At 39.6% G+C, this 20,125-nt stretch overlaps 1 protein-coding gene across 1 annotated transcript in view; it reads left to right on the top strand.

The window, feature by feature from the left end:
* The window catches only part of HEG1 (heart development protein with EGF like domains 1), a 127,591-nt gene that overhangs the window by 41,502 nt on the left and 65,964 nt on the right, over nt 1-20,125 (top strand). The window contains exons 2-6 of the mRNA XM_069064972.1: nt 61-354; nt 3,989-4,312; nt 11,561-11,911; nt 13,265-13,603; nt 19,785-20,054. Coding sequence (XP_068921073.1) covers nt 61-354; nt 3,989-4,312; nt 11,561-11,911; nt 13,265-13,603; nt 19,785-20,054 — 1,578 coding nt within the window. The remainder of the gene's footprint in view (nt 1-60; nt 355-3,988; nt 4,313-11,560; nt 11,912-13,264; nt 13,604-19,784; nt 20,055-20,125) is intronic.

Raw genomic sequence — 20,125 nt, 5'->3', positions numbered from 1 at the left:
ACGTTACTAACGTTCTGGAAACCAGAAAGTTCTCACTTAACTATTTTCTTATTCTTTCAGCTGCCATGAGAAGTCAGAAACCAGATAAAAGTTCTGAACTCCAAAGAGAAAATTTCACCACCTCTTCTCTGCATGACAAAAACACTTCAACTGTGGTCCTCAAAGGTCTTGAGAAGTTTCAGAATTCCAGCAACAACAGGACCACCCTGGATGTCCTAGGAAGCACCACTTTAGCATTGGAAACATCAAAATCCAGAGGGGGTATCACCTCCTACAGTAGGACGAATGCTACTCCATCGCTTGGACATTTCTCAGAGATACCCTCTGTCCCATCCTCTCAGAAAAACCTCTCAGGTGTGTTCGTGATTCTCATGCTTGAGTTATGTGAAAAATGGTACTTGGAGTGGGAGAGCTTGGGGAAGGGCAGGGGAAGGTGTTCTAGGTTTAGGGCCATGAAACAGTCAAGTGGTCCAAGCTCAGGTGGATCTGGGATCTTATATTGGTTTTCCCTCTACCAGAGCTGATCGTAATCCCTTTTTTCCTTCCTCTCCCATGTAATCCTCATTCATATTCTCAAATTGTCAAGAGAATGGAAACCCTCCCCTCTTTCTTCCCAACAAGTTGGGTGGATCCCCATTGGAGAGCTTAGAGAAGATTATGAACAAGAGGGACAGGCATGGATGCGTTGTGATCTGCATTGTTGCTGGGAACATCTCCAGTGGTGTGATCATAGGATCATTGAGCTATTTGAATCCTTCCTTCCTTATGCCCAATGTGTTAGGAACCATTTGTTTGTTCTTTCGATAACTTGAGTATATCATTGCTGCATGCAAGAAGTCTATTCTCGACACACTTTCTTTTTTGGTTATACTTTTTCTTAATGATGTCCTTCATGCTACTTCTCATGTGACAGTCATCATAAATGATGCACTGTAAGAAGGCTTACAGACACTGCATTTTCACCCTGTGCTTTGGGTCACTTGCAATTTTGGTGGTGTTTTTTTGGGGGGGATATGGTGTTTCATGGTTCACAACCACATCCCTGTAGTAACAACAATAATGTTAATAATAAAATATTTCAGTAAGACTTGAAAAGTGCTTTATGTACTTTATCTCACTTGATCCTTAAAATGACCTCATAAAATGGATGCTATTATTACCCCCATTTTACAGATAAGGAACTGAGATTGATTGTATAAGTGATTTGCCCAGGGTTGCACAGCTGTTAAGTGACAGAAGCAAGATTCTTTTGATAAAGAGAATGGTTTTTGTGTTAGCAAGTAGCCTGGGATCATTGAAAGCCTTGAACCATTTCTGAAATGTGATCCCAAATGATATTATTCTATTCAACTTTGGACCCAACTCATTATCTACTTGAAATATCTAAGATATACACATGAATAGATTAGCTCAATAGGACGCATGTCCAGTTTCATGTCATGATTACAGCAATGTGCATTTTTTTATCCACTTTGTTTTAAAATATTAATATTTAAACTGATCTCTTTTGAGTACTTGCTCAAATAGGGTAAAAATCTATGACTCTGGCTTCCCTTTCTCCATGTGCTACTTAACTGAACCAGGTATTCCAAACTGATGAATATCTCATATGTAGAGGGCCTAGATCTTAGGGAATCACTAGTCCACCGACAGTAACCACATCGAGACATCTTGCCACATGTTCTTTTGGTCTCAGAGGGACAAGATGGGAGAGGGTGGACAATCTGGGAAAGCTTCCAAGAATGTTCATTTGATTTTTGTGTGATTGTGTTTGTAATTTTTTTTTCTCTCCTTAAAGACAGCTTAAATGTTAGCTGCTGTGAACACAAAGATCTGTGACCTACACAGTTTGATAGATGGTGGTTTTTTAACAAAGAGTTTTGTCGAGAAAGCACTGAATGATGGGTAGGATTTGGATAGGCACAGAGGAATGGGGAAGGCATCCATTGGCAGTAGAGGTGGGAGGAGGACAAATAAAGGCACAGAGGTGGTAATGAGGAATTGTTATTGTCGTTGGTCTTTCAGAGGACCAATGATGGGTGAGGAATGTGACATTTTTGTAGGAGAGTGAGGAGAGTAGCCTGATGACAAGGACAGTTTAGAAAGGACATTTATAAGTTGGAGAGTATCCAGAAGAAGGCAACGAGGATGGTGAAGGTCTTTGATTTCATGCCCTATGAGGATCAGTTGAAGAGACTGGGGGTGTTTATCCTAGAGAAAAGTTTTGGGGAAAGGAGCAAGGGGTGGGGACATGATACCCATATTTGAAAGTCTAGTCTCTGTCGTTTTCTGTCTTGTTCTTTTTCTCTTTCCACATATATGAATATATACATATATGTGTATATGTATATATACATAGATATTTATATATACATGTGTTATATACATTTATATAGATATATATGCACATATATACATATGGAAAGAGACAGAGGGAGAGAGAGAGAAACAGAGATAGAGGGAGAGAGATGAAGAGAGAGAAGAGGGAGAGAAGAGAGACAGAGGGGGGGAGAGGGAAAGAAAGAGAGAGAGAAGGAAGAGAGGTAGACAAATAAATGGAGGGAGAGAGACACAGACACATTGGGAGAGAGACAGACAGAGAGAGAGACAAAGAGAGAAAGGAGACAGAGAGAGGGAGAGAGAGAGAGAGAGAGAGAGAGAGAGAGAGAGAGAGAGAGAGAGAGAGAGAGAGAGAGAGAGAGAGAGAGAGAGAGAGAGAATTCATTTCACTTGGCTCCAGACAGAACTAGAAGCAGTGGGTAGTCATTGAAAAAGAGACACATTAATTCTTGATGTAAGGACATTCTTTGAAACAATGAACGGTCTCACAAAGTGCACAGGGCTGCTTTGGAATGCAGTGCATTCCTCCTCCTTTGTGGTCTTCAGGTGAATCCTAGATGCCTACTTCAGTAGCTGTAGCATGGTAGGAGCTAGCTGGCTGGAGATCAGCACTCCTAATGCACATTTGGACTGCACAAAAGGTTTACAGAGCAATTTTCTCAACAACCTCATAGGACACATTTGTATCATGAATCCCTTTGTTAGTCTGGCGAAGCCTATAGACCCCTTCCCAGAATCGTTTTTAAATGTATAAAATAAGGTACTTAGGATTTAGAGATGAAAATCAATTATAGTGAAATATAGTTATCAAAATATTAACAGTTAACAAACCCCAAGTTAAGAACCCCTGAGATACAGAATATAGGTCAAGGATTAGGAAACTAAAATCCTGAAAGCTACAACTGAATATGAGACGGGCAGTTTATTCTTACAATGAAAGAAATGCTAAACATGAAAGAATCATAGTCCACATTAATAGATTTAAGAAGGGGAACAGAATTCAGTAAAAACTTTCCATTATGCTTGCAATCATCTGAGAGGCTAATATTTAAACCTCACCAGGATATAAGGTAGTATTTATATCCTGATGAGCTCCCCATATGTTGTGTGGGGAGCAGTGGCAGGGTCTCCAAGATGCTGGGATAGAAAAGGGCCATGTTCCTTCCTTTGCATGATATCACCTGGAGAGCTGTAGATGAGAGAGCCCAGCCAGAAACTCCTCCTTTTAAAAGACTCACTGAGTCATCAACAACTTTCCCCTCTTTTTAAAAGACCCATTGAGTCATCACCTTTTCTGGATCAGAAGCCACTTTGGGGGCTTTTTGTTATTTCAGATTTTTGAATCCTGTACATGACTGGAAGTGAAAAAAGAAGAGAAATTAAAATATATAGAAGAAAACAAAAGGAAATTCAGAACGGATACAAAAAGGCAATTTTGCTGCTACTTTGTTAATAAATACACTTTTAAAAATATGTAACAGAAATTTGTTGTTTCATATGCAATTGTGTTTTTTTGTTCTTTGTATATGTTTGTGCTTGGTGGTAATTATTAAATTCATAATTAAAAAATTTTTCAAAAACCCAATTGTGACATTTATGGAGTTATGGGAAGCTGCTGAAATTTTAATTTCTCCTTATCTGATTTCAGCCCTGGAAAGCTTTCATCAGGCATCTGACAGTTTAGAGTCAGAAAGAAGGACCACCACCTTTGTGACCATCTCAGACTTCCTGACAAGGGGAAAAGGGAGGACGTTCAGGTCTCTAACTAACATCACTCCCTCCATGGAAGCCAGAGAAGGAACTACTCCATCTACAGAAATAGCCACTCCTTCCAGTCTGATGCATTCTTCTGCTTCTATATTGGAGACTGAAGGACCAAATAGCTTCTCCCCTGGGAGAAATCACTCAAAACTGTCATGGCCACATTTCTCCAGGACATCAACTTACCCATCTCCCACAACCAAGTCTTCATGTGAGTATTTACTGTAGTTACAGAGTACTCTCACCATTTCTCCGAACCTAATTCATAGACTCCATTTAAGAGCCCATGAAGCCTTCTTGGTCTACTCAAACCCCCCAAAAGTTTAATGTACATTACTGACAATTTTCTTCCCTTTTAAAGCCAATCAACAAAACAATCCATCTAACTATTATTAAGAATGTTTGTTGATTTCCCAGGTGTAGATGCTAACACTAAAATTTAGCAGTTGTCTCTTGTAAGCCAATTTGAGTTGGCTTCAGCCTACTCCTAGTTGCAAAGCAGTATTAATTACAAAGTAGTAGTGTGTGTCATTTCAAGAGGGGTGGCAGGGTCATTGGGGCAGCTAGGTGGCACAGTGAATAGATACTGGCCCTAGAGTTAGGAGGACCTGAGTTCAAATTCGGCTTCAGACACTTAACACTTACAAGCCGTGTGACCTTGGGCAAGTCACTTAACCCCAATTGCCCCTCCAAAAAAAAAGAGGGGTGGCAAGATTGTATTGGATCTAGGTTCATATCTTTTGCACCCACCACAATACCTTGCAACACAGTCTTTTATAGGATCTTAGAGTTAGCAGTAAAGAGGATCTTAGTTGGAAGGGACCTTGGGATTCATACAACCAAACTTCCTCATTATACAAATGACGAACCTTAGACCCATAGAAGTGAGAGACTTGCCCAAGGTCATAAAAGTTGCAAGTACAAGATCAGGGGTTTGAACCTAGGCCATGAGGTTCCAAATTTTGTGTTCTTTCCACCCACTGTTATTTCAGTCTTGAAGGTGCAGGTGGAATAGAGTCTAGAATAAAACCTATAGAAATTGCATCACTCTGGCTCCCCTTGTGTCTACTGAATAAATGAGCCTCTATTTTGTAGAAGAGATTTAGTGACTTCCCCAAGGTCTTACATACAGTTAGTGTCTGTCTGCGACACAGGGCTCCTGAGTTCAAAACCATTCTCTCTCCCCTTCTCTGTTTTTGTTTTTAGACAAATTATTTCTAGGCGCCAAAGTAGATAGCGAGCCAGGTCTGTAGTCAGAAAGATCTGAGTTCAAGTCCAACCTCAAGCATTTAGTAGCTGTGTGATCCTGAGTAAATTGCTTTAACCTCTGCCTTAGTTTCCTCATCTGTAAAATAGGGATAAGAGCACTTACCTCCCAGAATTTGAGGAGATTTGTAAAATCCTCTGCAAATCTTAAAGTGATAATATAAATGCTGCTATTATTAACGAACTACTAATATAGTTTATTATGGCCATTTAATATAGCTGTTATTATTATTAATAAATGTGTCCATAAGCTCTCAAAGGACAGCTCAGGCAATGGGCATAAAAGAAATCTTATACACTCCTCTTTTTTTCTCTTTATGACATCTTAGTGGGAGGGGTTGTGATGTGTTTACGTTGGAAGCATGTATTAAGCAGCTAGGTAGACTACTGGCCCTGGAGAAGCCCTGAGTTCAAATCCAGCCTAACCTCAGATGCCTAATAGCCCTGTGACCCTAGTCAGCCAACTAACTACACTCTATCTTAGTTTCTTAATCTATAGAAAGGGGATGATAATAGCACTTAACTCCCAGGGCTGTTGGGAGGATAGAATGAGATGATTTTTATAAAGCAAGTACCATATAAATGGTGGTGGTTGTGGTGATGGTAGTAGTAATATTAAATATTATTTTTATATTTCATTTTATATATACTATATTTATATATATATATATATATATTTAATACTTAATAGGGGCAGCTAAGTGGTACAATGGATAGAATGCTGGGCCTGGAATCAGGAAGACTCATCTTTGTGAGTTCAAATCTGGCCTCAGACACTTACTATCTGTATGACCCTGGGCAAGTCACTTAACCCTGTTTGCCTCAGTTTCCTCATCTGTAAAATGAGCTGGAGAAAGAAATGGTAAACCACTATAGTATCTTTGCCAAGAAAACTCCAAAAAGGGTCACAGAGTCAGAAACAGTTGAACAACAAACACAACAATAATTAAAGATAATAAACATTCCCTAGTGGTCCTGGGAATGAAAGGGGGAAAATAGTAATGAATATTATTGGGATGTATGGCCTGGATAGGCTTAGGTTTTGAGAAATACTTAACGTCAGAGCATCTTAAACTGTGTGAGGCCTTATTAACCCTACAAATGAACTCCCTTGTTGTAACATGAGACCCAAAGATGGGGGAGTGTTTTGCTCACAATCACACTGGAATTAGGTTCAAGAGTCAGGATTGAAATCCAGGTCTGCTTTGCTCCAGTGCCCTGACTGTAGAGTTGGTAGCTTGAGTTTGTGTCACCTAAGCAAAAAGCAACCCCTGAGTTACTTAACATAATGACTTTGTTTAAGCACCTAGCTCCTCTTACATATAACTTGGACCCAAGTTCTGCTGCCTCAGTTAAAGAGATAATTCTCTGATACCTTCCAGTCACTCAACAAGCATTCATTAAATGCTTTTTGTCATTCAGTGGTTTCAGTTATGTCCAACTCTCTGTGACCCCATTTGGGGTTTTGTTGGTAAAGACATTAGTGTGGTTTGCTATTTCCTTCTCCAGCTCATTTTACAGATGAGGAAACTGAGGCAAACAGAGTTGAGTGACTTGCCCAGGGTCACACAACAAGTATCTGAGGCCAGATTTGAACTTGGAAAGATGAGTCTTCCTAACTTCAGGTCTGGCACTCTTATCCACTCTGCCACCTAGCCCCATAAGTGCTTAATAATTAGTGCTTACTATGGGCCAAACATTGTTTTAAGAGAATGTCTTTATAAATTATTAATGAGTACCTTTTAGGCTAGACAATGTCCAGGGTTCTTTTCTATGTCCTGGTTATTTTGATTCCATAATTTAATAACCAACCTTATTATTATTAAACTCTGGAAGGGAAACATTTGTTTATTAAGCCGTACTTGGATTCTGCTTCAGTTCGCAAATCCTGGGATCATCATTTCTGCTTGCCTTTAGCCCACTGATTTGGCATGTTTTGAAATGATTTTTACTGTGTATTCAGACAAAGCTCATAACTTCACTGAATATTACTCCAGATTTTTTCTGTGCCTTTTGGAATTTCACACACACACACACACACACACACACACACACACACACACACACTCCCCAGCTTACTGTAATGGGAGGAGCACTAGATTTGGAGTCAGGACCCAAGTTTGAATCCTGGCTCTTTATAGCTAGCATTTCTATAGCATTTGAAGGTTTATAAAGAACTGTACAGATATGATCTCATTTGATTCTCATACCAACTTTGGAAGGTAAGGTCTCATATTATCCCTATTTCACAGAAGAGGAAACTGAGGGAGATTGAGGTGAAGTGACTTATACAGGGTCACACAGTTAGTAAGTGTCTGAGGCTGGATTTGAACTCAGGTCTTTCTGACTCTGAGTCCAGCCCCTAGCTGTATATGGTATTTACTACAATATTTGATGAGTCACCTTACCTCTCTCATTGCAGCTTCCTCATATATCCAATTATATAGATAGATTAGATGGCCTCTGAGCATCTCTTCCAGCTCAAAATCTATAAACTGAAAACAAACTTTTAAAAAACTGTCATGATCCGTAGACATTTTGAGGGTTAGATCCTGAGGTTGCTGTGTGGGAAAAGGGTCAAAGGAAAGGATTCTGTGGAGGCAGAAACATTAAGACAGGCAATTCATTGGCTGTGTGGTATGAGTGGGAATGAGGAGCTGAGGTTGATACTAAAATTCTGAAGTTCCTCTTATCTAGCAAGGTTCTATAACAGGATCACAGTTCTAGGGCAACAAGGGATTTCAGTGTCTGAGGCAACTCTCTAAGACTAGAACGCGTCCATGGGCCTTCCTCTTGCTTGCCTTGGAAGAGGGAGTCCTCCACACTGGAGAAAATACCAGGTTGGGCCAAAAAAAAAAGAGTAATCCAATGACTTTTAATTTTAAAATGACCCTGAAGTTTCATTACAATTTTTGGGAAAAAAAATCAACATTTCTATAAGTTATGCTTGATTTATGGTCTAGAAGGAGCATTGAGAATTTTTGATCAGCAGTTTATAAGATGATATTTAGGTAAAGAAGCCAAAAGAAGTAAACAGAACTCCTTAAACCATAGTGTATAAAGGTGAATGGAGGAGGATTGCTCAGAGGGGACTCAGAGAAAGCAGCTAACAAGCTGGAACAGCTACATCCTACCTGTGCGCACTTAAGAAGTTCCTTTGTCTCTCTGGGCTTCAGTTTCCTCCTCTGTAAAGTACAAGAGTATACTTGATGACTTCTATGTTCTTATCTTTTTTTTTTCTTTTTTGGATGGGGGAGGTAGGGCAATTGGGGTTAAGTAAGTTGCCCAAGGTCACACTGCTAGTTTTTTGTGTTAAGTGTCTGAGGCCGGATTTGAACTCAGGTCCTCCTGACTCCAGGGCCGGTGCTCTATTCACTGCACCACCTAGCCTCCCCCTCTATGTTCTCTTCTTGCTCTAAATTAAGCCATGATCCAAAGTTATTATAGGTATTTTGTATGCTGAAATTCATGTATTCACATATAAATACCTGTAATAGTGTCCAATTTTGTTGTTTAAAATTGTTTATGATATATTATAAAAAATTATACCTGGGCACAGCCTACAACATCACCAGATTTCTTTGCTTTAGTAAGTATCTTTAATATATATATATATATATATATGATTTTTCCAGTTACATGTAAAAATAATTTTTAACATTTGTTTTTAAAATTTTTGACTTCCAAATTCTTTTCTTCCCTTCCTCCTTCCTCTACCCCCTCATTGAGAAGGCAAGCAATTTGTTATAGGTTATACATGTAGTATCATGTAAATGTCATGTAAAAAGTCATGCAAAAAAACTTTCCCAAATCCCTCCCAACATTTGTCATTTTCCTTTTCTGTCACATTAACCAAGATAGGTGTGAGGTGGTAGCTCAGAGTTGTTTTAATCTGCATTTCTCTAACCAGTAGTGATTGATAGCATTTTTTTCATATGACTTAAGGTAGCTTTGATTTCTTTATCTGAAAACTTCCTGTTCATATCCCTTGCCCATTTACCATTTGGGGAATGACTCATAGTCTTATAAATTTGACTCAGTTTTCTATATATTTGAGAAAAGAGGCCTTTATTAGAGAAACTTGATGTAAATTATTTTCTCTCAGTTTTCTGCTTTCCTTATAATCTCGACTGCATTGATTTTCTTTGTGCAAAACCTTTTAAACTTAATATAATCAAAATTAGCCTTTTTGTATCCTGTAATGTTCTCTATCTCTTGTCTGGTCATAAATTCTTCCCTTATCCATAGATCTGATAGATAAATTATTGCATGTTCCCCTAATCTGCTTATGGTATCAACCTTTATGTCTAAATTATGTACCCATTTTGGCCTTATCTTGGTATACTTTATAAGATGCTTTCCAGTTTTTCCAGAAGTTTTTGTTAAATAACGAGTTCTTATCTTGAAAGCTGGGATCGTTGCATTTATCAAACATGAGATTACTATGGTTATTACCTATGTAGTACAGTGAAAAGGAATTCGAGTGATGTGAAATTCATTTAGCATTCAATAGACGACACTTTGCGACATCTTGATGTTTTTAGTAGTTTAAATATTTTTGATGAGGTAGTAGTTTTTTTTTAATTATTTGTTTTTAGTTTTTAACATTCAATTTTGTAAGATTTTGAGTTCTTAATTTTCTCCCTCTGCCTCTGCTCCCCGTTCCCAAGATAGCATGCAATCTGATATAAGCTGTACATATACAATAATATTAAACCTATTTCCACATTAGTCATGCTGTAGAGAAGAATTAGAACCAAATGGAAAAATCATGGAAAAAAAAAGACACACAAAAAAGAGAGAAAATAGTATGCTTTGATCTGCTTTCCAACTCCATAGTTCTTTCTCTGGATCTCTCCATCATGAGCCTTTTGGAGTTGACTTAGGTCCTTATACTGCTGAGAAGAGCTAAGTCTGTCAAAGTTGGTCATCACACAATGTTGCTGTTACTGGATACAATGTCCTCCTGGTATATGGGGTGGCTATTTAGAGAAACCAAAGAAAGAAATACATGTGAATATAAAGTGTATGGATCTGGGGGGCATTGGGCTGAATAACTTCTAAGATCTACTCAGGCTTCAGCATTCTGTGATTCTACATCAGGCCCAGACCTGGAATGGAACCCAGGTCCTTTGACTCCACAGCTAGTGCTTCTTTTTTTTTTTCTGCCTGGCTGAGCCCCTGATTTTATTGAAACTTAAAATGATTAGGGCAGTTAGGTGACACAGTGGATAGAGTTCTAGGCCTGGAGTCAGGAAGACTCATCTTCCTAAATTCAGATCTTGCCTCAGACCTGATTTGTGACCTTGTGATCCCGGGAAAGTCATTTAACCCTGTTTGCCTCAGTTTCCTCATCTGTAAAATATTCTGGAGAAGGAAATGGCAAACCACTGCAGTATCTTTGCAAACAAAGCCCCAAATGGGGTAAGAAAGAACCAGACATGACTGAAAAATAACAGGTTTATATCTAATTATCTTTTGTATTATGGTCATTAACTGGATAGGTCTTGTTTTTTCCTCTTAGATTGTATACTCTTTGAGGGTAGGCATCATGTCTTCTATGTCTGTCCAGACATAGTATCTTGGATTTATTTAAATGCTTCAAGAGATTTTTTATTTCTTTGGTGTGGTTAGTCCCTCCAATGGCACATATCAACCCTTTCAACTGTGTTAATAGAAAGAAGCTAGTACCTTTTGATGATAGTCCCCTCTGAATCTGGCAAAGCTGGGCTTTGGATGAGCATTCATCGTCAAGCCCTACTCAGAGCCCTTCTGTCTTGGGAAGACCTGCCAGCACTTGTGTTCTCCAGCATGTCCTGTGAGAACTCAGTCTCTAAACTCTAGAACAAACTCTAAACTCTAATCTATGGTTACACATAATAAATGCTTAATAAACATTTGCTGAATGAATGAGGCAGTTTGGTGCACAGTGAGAAGAGTATTGTACTTCAAGTCAGGAAGATGTGAATTCAAATCCAGCCACATGCTTACTAGCTGTATGACCCTGGCCAAGTCATTTAACCACTGTCTGCTTTTGTTTCCTCATCTGTAAAATGGGAATAAATAAGAGCACCTACCTTCCAGGGTTGTTTTGAGTATCAAATGAGATAATATATGGAATGTGCTTTGCAAAAGTGTAAAGAATCAAATGGTAGCTATTATTATTCAATGAATTTTCCTTCTTCCATTTCAGCCCCTGAAATTAGAACAGAACCAAGAAACCCAATTACTTTAAATACTTTGGTCAGTCAGACAGACAAGAAAAACATTTCTGCCACATTCATCCAAGATGCCTCAAGGACTCTTCAGTCTTCAACTAATAGAACTTGGTTGGTAAATGGAACAGAAGGCTCAACCGAGTATTCCAGAATGGCCATCTCTTCAGCGTCAACCCATGCCTCATCTTCCTCAGGGGAGGCTAGAAGAAAAAGTACAGCGACAAGGAATCCGAGTGATGGGAGATCCATCGAGCCTTCAACAGACGACACATTTGGACGTTCTTCATCCAGGACCTCGGCTCTGTCTGTACAAAACGATTCCCCAAGTGAGTGCCCAGTTCATCACACATTGGAGAGCAAAGTCAAATCCAGCTGAATTGGTATTTTGGTAATAGATCGGACAAAGTGACTCCATGGTCCTAGAGCTGATACACATCAGAGACAGCCTGTGAGCCCAGGACTTGTTGGGTCAGCTTTCTATTTGTGTGCGTGCATGTGTACACACACATATGTGCACATAAATGTATACATACATGCACACACATCTATACTTATATGTGCATAGACACACAAATGTATATGTATAATATATATCCTATGAATTATTTTTAAGACATTTTTTTATTTTTAATTAATAGAATACAACAAGAATTTCCATAACACAGTATAATATAAAAGATGATTGCACATGAAACTGCAAATCTACTGCACGGCTTGCTATTCTCTCCAAATATACAACAAAGTTATCATGTACATTTCTTTTTTTCCCCTTTTTTTCTTCTTCCCCCTTCCTCCCCCCCCCAAAAAAAAACACAGCATGGCATAGTAGATAGAAAGCAAGCCCTGGAGTCAGCAGACCATGGTTCAAGCCTTGTCTCTGACACATACTAGCTGTGTGGCCATGGACAAGTCTAACCTTTCAGTTCCCAGGCAACTAAGATTATAAATAATAATAAGTGTCATTTGTATAACTCTTTAAGGATTGCTAAGTGCTTTACAAATATTATCTCATTCTATTCTCATAACAATCCTGGGAGGTAGCTGCTATTATTAGCCCCAATTTACAATTTTATGGATGAAGAAACACAGAAAGTAAGTGACATATCCAGGGTCATACAGCCAATAAGTGTCTAAAGCTGGATTTGAATTTAAGTCTTTCTGACTACATCTGGGTCCATGGAATTATGTACTTTTCACCTTGCATCAATGAAGGGAGTTTCTATACCAGGAGTTTCTCACAGTGATAAAAAAAAAATCACAGGGCCAGAACCTCCTTCCCCCTAATGAATGGGCAAACTTAGTTATCAATATGAAAGGGAGTGTGGAGTAGGGTCTACAGTACAGACAGTTGTCCTGGAAGACAGAAGAGCTGGCTTAGTCTTACTTCTGACAGCTACTGGTTATGTACCTTAGGGACCTTTTGTATGAGTTTTATTGAGGATGGCAACCTGTATTGGTAGGGGGAGTTTCATCACCTTAGAGTTCCCTCTGGTAATGAAACCATAGGTCTGGTCCTTATCACTACATACATATATGTTGAGAGAAACAGAAGTTATTTCTGAGGAAACCTTAGTGAGTGCTAATTTTTCACATACCCAGATGCTGCTGCTGAACAAGCCCCAATGAGGTAGGCTGATTTTTGCAGATGGTCTTTATCTGTTCTCTGTATTTCCTTTCAGCCTTTGAAGGAGACCGTCAGCTTCCCTTTAGTGACACCGAGGCTGGGAAGGACAACTCTAGGACTCAGACTGAGGCTGGGCTCAATTTTGAGACTTTCACCAGAGATGGGAAGGACACGTCCCATTGGTCCATGACCAGCCAAAGAGCTTTTGTGGATGCGAATGGAAACTCCACTTCGTATCCTGAAATCATGCACCCTTTAGTCCTGACCCAGCTCTCCAAGCGGCGGCCAGGGAGTCGTACAGATGCAGACGACCCGCTTCCCCTTGAGCCTTCCACAGGATCTTCAGCGTCTTCCTCAGAGTCGTCAGATTCTTCATCACCGACTCATCCTTTACGTGAGTTTTCGTTAGGTGGTTTTCCACAGCTACACACTTAAAGAAGGCTGAGCTTGTTTTATGCAGGATAACTCGGATCTCTGTAAACCCTAGCTCTTCTACAAAATCAGTCTAGCAAGCAACCAGCATTTATTAAGCACCCATTGTTCTCCTAGAAGTTAGGGATAAAAATACCGATTCAACACCCACGTCAAATCCCACTCTTTTCAGAAGGCCTTTCTAGGTCCTCCTGGCAGCTAGTGCCTTCTCCCTGATATTATGTTCCACGTGTTCTTTATTCATCTTGTATGCACCTAATTATTCACATACTGTCTCTTCAACTAGAATATAAGCTACGTCTTTATCCTCAGTGCTTAGCACAGTACCTGGTATACAGTAAGCACTTAATAAATGTTGGTTGGTTGGTTAACTTAATGAAATTATTCCCTGCTCACAAGGAACTTTCAGTTCTTTATCCAACTGACCAGTCATCTGAGTGTCTCTCAGTCAGTGATTCCCACTAGTACGAGACAGTCCTCTAGTAAATGCCTTGTTTGATAGGTCTCTAAGAAGGCTCCTCTTGTCTCGTCCTCTCTCTACCACCATCTCTATTTCACAGTGCCCCCAGGCCTGCTTGGCCAGGGTCTTCATAGGCAGTGCTCCTCCTTACCTGAGACCCCTTCTCTTTGTGATCTCAAGGCTTTAGGGCAGTGAAAAGCAACCTCACTTAACAAATAATCAGACTTCTAATCATTTCTCAAGAAATACCCTTATGAGCAACCCTGGCATTTTTTTCTCTTCCTTTTCATTTGTATGGCCACCAAACTGTGTTTTCTAGCATGCTCATCATACAAATCAGAGTATAGGGCATCATATTGAACTTGTGATTTCACTCGCATAGGAAACTCCCAGGTGAGGAAAGCCTCTGTACCAATGCAGGTTGGTACCTTCTCTGCAAACTTATAAAAATTGCATACAGCACTGAGAGGTTAGGTAGCTTTCAAAAAGTCAGAGAGTTAGTAAGAGAAGCAGAGTTTGAACCGAGGTCTTCCGACTTTAAAGTTAGCACCCTGAACCATGATGCATTGAGGGATTGCTTCATCCCCAGCATCTAGCTCAGTGCCTGTCACATAGTATGTCCTTAGTACATGCTAGCTTCTTGACTGATGATTTACTGAAAGTAACTTTACTAGGGCTTAGCTCAAAGCCTCTCCTCTCCCCCTGCCCTGTAGATCTGTTTTGCCCCTGACACTGGCTTGCTCACTCCTTGTGCCCATTTTTGCCCTTTGGTGGCAGAAGTTTCAGACCCATGGCCTCTGTTTCAGGTCAAAGCTGCTGCCTCTCCAGACTCCTTAAACCCAGACTGGTGGTTCTCCTGGATTCTTCCCAGGACTGCAGTCAGATGTCAGCTCCCTGGGCCCTTGTTTTCTACCTGCAGAAATCTGCTGAGTAGTTGTTCTCTGCTCCTAAGGCTTTTTTCACTGTCATCTCACTGGTCAGCTAGTTGGCATTGCAGCTGCCCTTCAACCTGATTCAGTCATTCTCTTTCATGGCCTTTGAGTCTCTCCAAAATAGCTTTTACGTGTCTCTTCTCTGTCTCTGTCTCAGACCTGTCTGTTTCTCTCCTTCTCTCACTCTCTTTGTCTCTCTGTCTCTGTCTCTGTCTCTCCTCTCTCTGTCTCTCCTCTCTTTCCTTCCTCTATCTCTGTCTCTCTCTGTCTCTGTTTCTGTGTCTCTGTGTCACTCTTCTCTCTGTCTCTCTGAGTCTGTCTCTCTCTCCCTTTCTCTCCTTTCCCTTCCTTCTTTCTCTCCATCCTTCTCTCCCTCACTCCATTCCCAGTCCTCTTTCCAGGGCCTTACCTTCCATCTCTGAGGATCTATCCCATAAAGTTGCCTATCACTTAAATTCATCATGAAATTAGGGAGCACTTTTCAAAGTGTGATCTGGGGCTCCCTGAGACCCTTTTAGCGCATCCATGAGGTCAAACTATTTTCATAATAATACTGAGACATTTTAGCCTCTAATAAGGTCAATATCACTAGATATAACCCACCTAAACATAAAGTCTTTGGGGAGAAGAGTCATCAGTAGTTTTTAAGAGTGTATCAGGTCCTGAGACCAAAAAGTTTGAGGACTGGGGCTCCCTGAGACCTTTTCAGGGCATCCACTGTTTTCATAATAATTCTGGGACATTTTATTTCCAATATGGTCAATATCAACAGATATAACCCACCTTAACAAAAGCTCCTCCGGGATAAGAGTCCTTAGGCATTTTTAAGAGTATAAAGGGGGTACCCAGACCAAAAAGTCTGAGGATTGCTGAATTAACAGATCCAAAATGTGCCTTTAGAGACAGCTCAGTAGAGTAGATAAGGAGCCAGTCTTGGCATCAAGACTTGACATCAAGTCTCAGCCTGGGCAGCTTGGTGGATAGAGTGCTGAGTTCAAATCTTGCTTTAGACACTTGTAGCTATGGGGGTCACATAGGCCCTGGGCAGGTCACTTATTACATGAAGATGATAACCACACAGACCTGATGGTGTTATTGTAAGGATCAAATGAAATAAAGCACTTTGTAAACCCTTAAACACTATATAAATGTTGGCTAATATTATTAGCACTACTCCATTTTGTTTTGCTGCTGAACAATACAATCAATCAACCAGCATGCCTTCATTAAGCATCTACTATATGCCAGGCCCTGTATAAGGCAGTGGGAATAAAAAGATAAAGATGAAGCTTTTCTTGCCCTCAAGAAACATGGATTCTACAGAATTTAACTGGGCAGCCCTGACCCACATCAGCTGGTCTACGTCTTAACATAGTGGATTTTTCATTGTAATTTTAAGTAGAAGGGGAACATTCACTTAGACATAAATGTTGGAAATAAAAATCTGCATTTTTGTAATAAAAATAGTATTTATTTTTAAAAAGTGTATGATCAAATTGCATTTTTAAACTGAACAATCATGAGAGTTTCCTCGTTATCAAAAATTCACAGGAATTACATAGGCAACCTCCAATGTTCTGTGCCTCATCTGTTTTTGGCATTTGCATCTCCTATATGGTTATTCCCATATATATCTACCCATCTTAGTCCCCTAGGCAAGACTGTTGCTGACCTGTATTGGGAGATGGGGTTTCCTCTCTGAGAGTTCCCTAGACCAGTGAAATCACAGTTCCAGAACTGTGACTGCAAGCCATGCCCACCAAAAGAAGCCTACCTTTATTATTTGATAAATTTTCATCTCTCTGCATATAATAGCTACTATTTTGTTATTCAGTTGTATCTGATTCTTTGTGACCCCATTTGGGGTTTTCTTGGTAAAGATATTATAGTTGTTTGCCATTTCCTCTTCCAGCTCATATTGCAGATGAGGAAACTAAGGGAAACAAGGTTAAGTGACTTGCCCAGGGTCACATAGCTAATAAGTGTCTGAGGACATATTTGAACTCACGAAGATAAGTCTTCCTGACTCCAGGCCTGGTACTCTATCCACTGTGCCACCTAACTGCCAGCTACAATACAAATTAGAGAGGGAGATAATTTGTTTATAACATTTTCCTGTCCTCCTTCTCATAATACCTCTCAAACCTTAGCACTTTAGTATAACCAATCCCAAGTCAGTACCCATTTATTGCTGAAGTATTCAAGCAAAGGAATAATGATTTCCTAAGAGATAACCAGCCCTGAGAAGGTGATATAATAAATTACCAGCCCCACCAGGAGGTGCCTTTCCTGCCTCTTAGTAAATTTGTCTTCACACTGAACCATGTTAGTATTTCTTTTAAAAAGACCCAACATTTTTCCCAATTACATGTAAAAATTTTTTTAACATTCATTTTTAAAATTTTGAATTCCAGATTTTCTCCCTTTCTCCCTCTCTTCCCCCTTCTCTGAGACAGTAAGCAATTTGATATATGTTATAGATGTACAGACTTTTTTTGATATTAGTCATGTTGTGAAGAAAACACAGACCAAAAAAAACCCCAAGAAAAACAAAGTAAAAAATGGTATGATTTGGTCTGCGTTCAGACTCCATCATTTCTTTCTTTGGAATTTGGCATTTTTCATCATGAGTCCCTTGGAATTGTCTTGCATCATTGTATTACTGAGAATAGTTAAGTCTTTCCTAGTTGATCATTGTACAGTATTGATGTTACTGTGTATGAAAACTCTGTGTACTCCTGGTTCTGCTCACCTCACTCTACATCAGTTCTTATAAGTTTTCCCAGGTTTTTCTGAAACCATCCTGCTTGTCATTTCTTATAGCACAATAGTGTTCCATCACAATCATATACCACAACTTGTTCAGCCATTCCCCAATAGATGTTACTGTCTACAATGTTCTTTATTGAAAAAAAAAAGCAATTAAATATGGGGTAACTAGGTGGCATAGTGGATTGGGCCTGAAGTCAGGGAAAACCTAAATTCAAATCTGACCTTAGATATTTAATAGCAGTATGACCCTGGGCAAGTCACTTAACTCTGTTTGTCTCAGTTTCCTCATCTGTAAAATGAGAGAGGGAAATGGCAAACCATTCCAGTATCTTTGCCAAGAAAACCCCAAATTGGGTTACAAAGTGTTGGACATAATTGAAATGCCTCAACAACAAATTAAATAAAAGAAAAGGTAAAAGGAAAGGGTTAGATATATGATCCTATTGTCCCTTTACCATCCACAATTGATAGCCATACCAACTCACAGAGATACAGTATTGATCTTGCTCCTTAAAATAGTAAGATTTCCTAAGACACAAATCCAGAGTGTAGGATGATAGACCTAGAGCTGGAAGGGACCACAGAAGTCATTTAGTCCAACCCAAGATTTTAGAAATGAAGAAACTGAATTTCAGAGGTTAAGTAATCAGTCCAAGATTGCAGAGGTAGCAAGTGTCAGAGCCAGGTAAGAAACCCGGTCCTCTGACTCCTAAACTGGCTTTTCCTCCTATACTGAGAGGTTGACTTCTGGAGCCCCAAGGGACCCCGGAGGACATCTAGTCCAGGGGGTCTTGACATGTTTTGTGCCATGGCCCCCTTTGGCCATTTGGTGAAGCCTAATACATGTGCATTATTGCCTACATTAATAATTGAAAGAAAGACTAATTTTTTCCTCAATTACATATTAAGACCATTCTAGCACTCGTTTAAAAAAAAAATTTGAGTTCCAAATTCTTTTCCTCCCTTCTTCAGAAGATAAACAATTTGCTATAGATTATACAAATGCAGTTATGCAAAGCATATGTCCACATTAGTCATATTGCAAAAGAAAATAGACAAAAAAAACCAAGAAAAATAAAGAAAGTAAAACTAGTATGCTTCGATCTGCATTCAGACTCCATCAGTTCTTTCTCTGGAGGTAGATAGCATTTTTTACCATGAGTCCTTTGGAATTGTGTTGGATTCTTTGTATTGTTGAGAATAGCAAGTCATTCACAGTTTTTTAATATTGCTGTTACTGTGTATGATGGTCTCCTGGTTCTGATCACCTCACTTTGCATCAGTTCATATAAGTATTCCCAGGTTTTTCTGAAACCATCCTGTTCATCATTTTTTATAGCCCAATAGTATTCCATCACAATCATATACTGTGACTTGTTCAGCCATTTCCCAATTGATGCTCATTCTCTCAATTTTCAATTCTTTGCATCACAAAAAAACTGCTATAAATATTTTTGTACATATAGGTCCTTTTCCTTTTATCTCTTCGGCATACAGATCTAGAATTGCTATTGCTGGCTCAAAGGCTACGCATAGTTGTATAGCTCTTTGGGCATAGTTCACCTGAATAGTTGGATCAGTTTACAACTCCACCAACAGTGCATTAGGGTCCCAGTTGGAAACACTAATTTTGATTAGAGGTTAGTGAAAATAAGTTGTAATTTTTTTCCCCATCCAAGTTCATGGATCCCCTGAAGTCTATCCACAGATCTTTTGAGGAGTCTGTGGACTCTGATTAAAAACCCCTGATCTGGTTCAACTCAGATGTTTGAAACCTACAAACTTATTAACTTTAAAGGTTTTGACTACTGATTTCTGCTTTGTAGGTGCAATGTTCGTTTTTGTTTTCCCCATAGCTAACTCCAATGAAAACCCTGTGTAAATACCTAGAAGTCCCCACACAAGGGTTTTCATTGCCTGCTTTCAGAGTTAGATACTATCGTCTCCTGAGTTTATCTCCTCTTTGATTCTCATTCCAGACACTGAAGGAAGCCATGAGCTGGGGAGAAGGTCAGGTTCAGAAGAAAGTACTTCCAGTTTTCTTCATCCCAGTCCAGACACCTCAGCTACTTCATCTAGGAATGGAGAGAGGACATCGCGATCTCTTACCAATAGCAGCCTGCCTTCTGATGGAGGGAAGCACTCCACAATGCTTCTCCGTGGCACTGAGGGCACCATTCCTCACATGGGAGTCACAGACACTACAGGCTCGCTCTCAGCTTCATCAGACGCCTTGCAGACCCAAGAAGGTAAACTCTCTTCTCCAAGATCATTACCTCCACATTTCTCTACCCAGCTTGGTCTGTCCATGGCTCTAGAA

This window comes from Petaurus breviceps, unplaced genomic scaffold (assembly GCF_028583685.1).
Source record: "Petaurus breviceps papuanus isolate PSGF00001 unplaced genomic scaffold, PetGlider_PUasm1.0 90654, whole genome shotgun sequence".
Classification (NCBI taxonomy): Eukaryota; Metazoa; Chordata; class Mammalia; order Diprotodontia; family Petauridae; genus Petaurus; species Petaurus breviceps.
The sequence above is the reverse complement of the archived record's forward strand: the minus strand, read 5'-3'. Positions and strand labels throughout refer to the sequence as shown.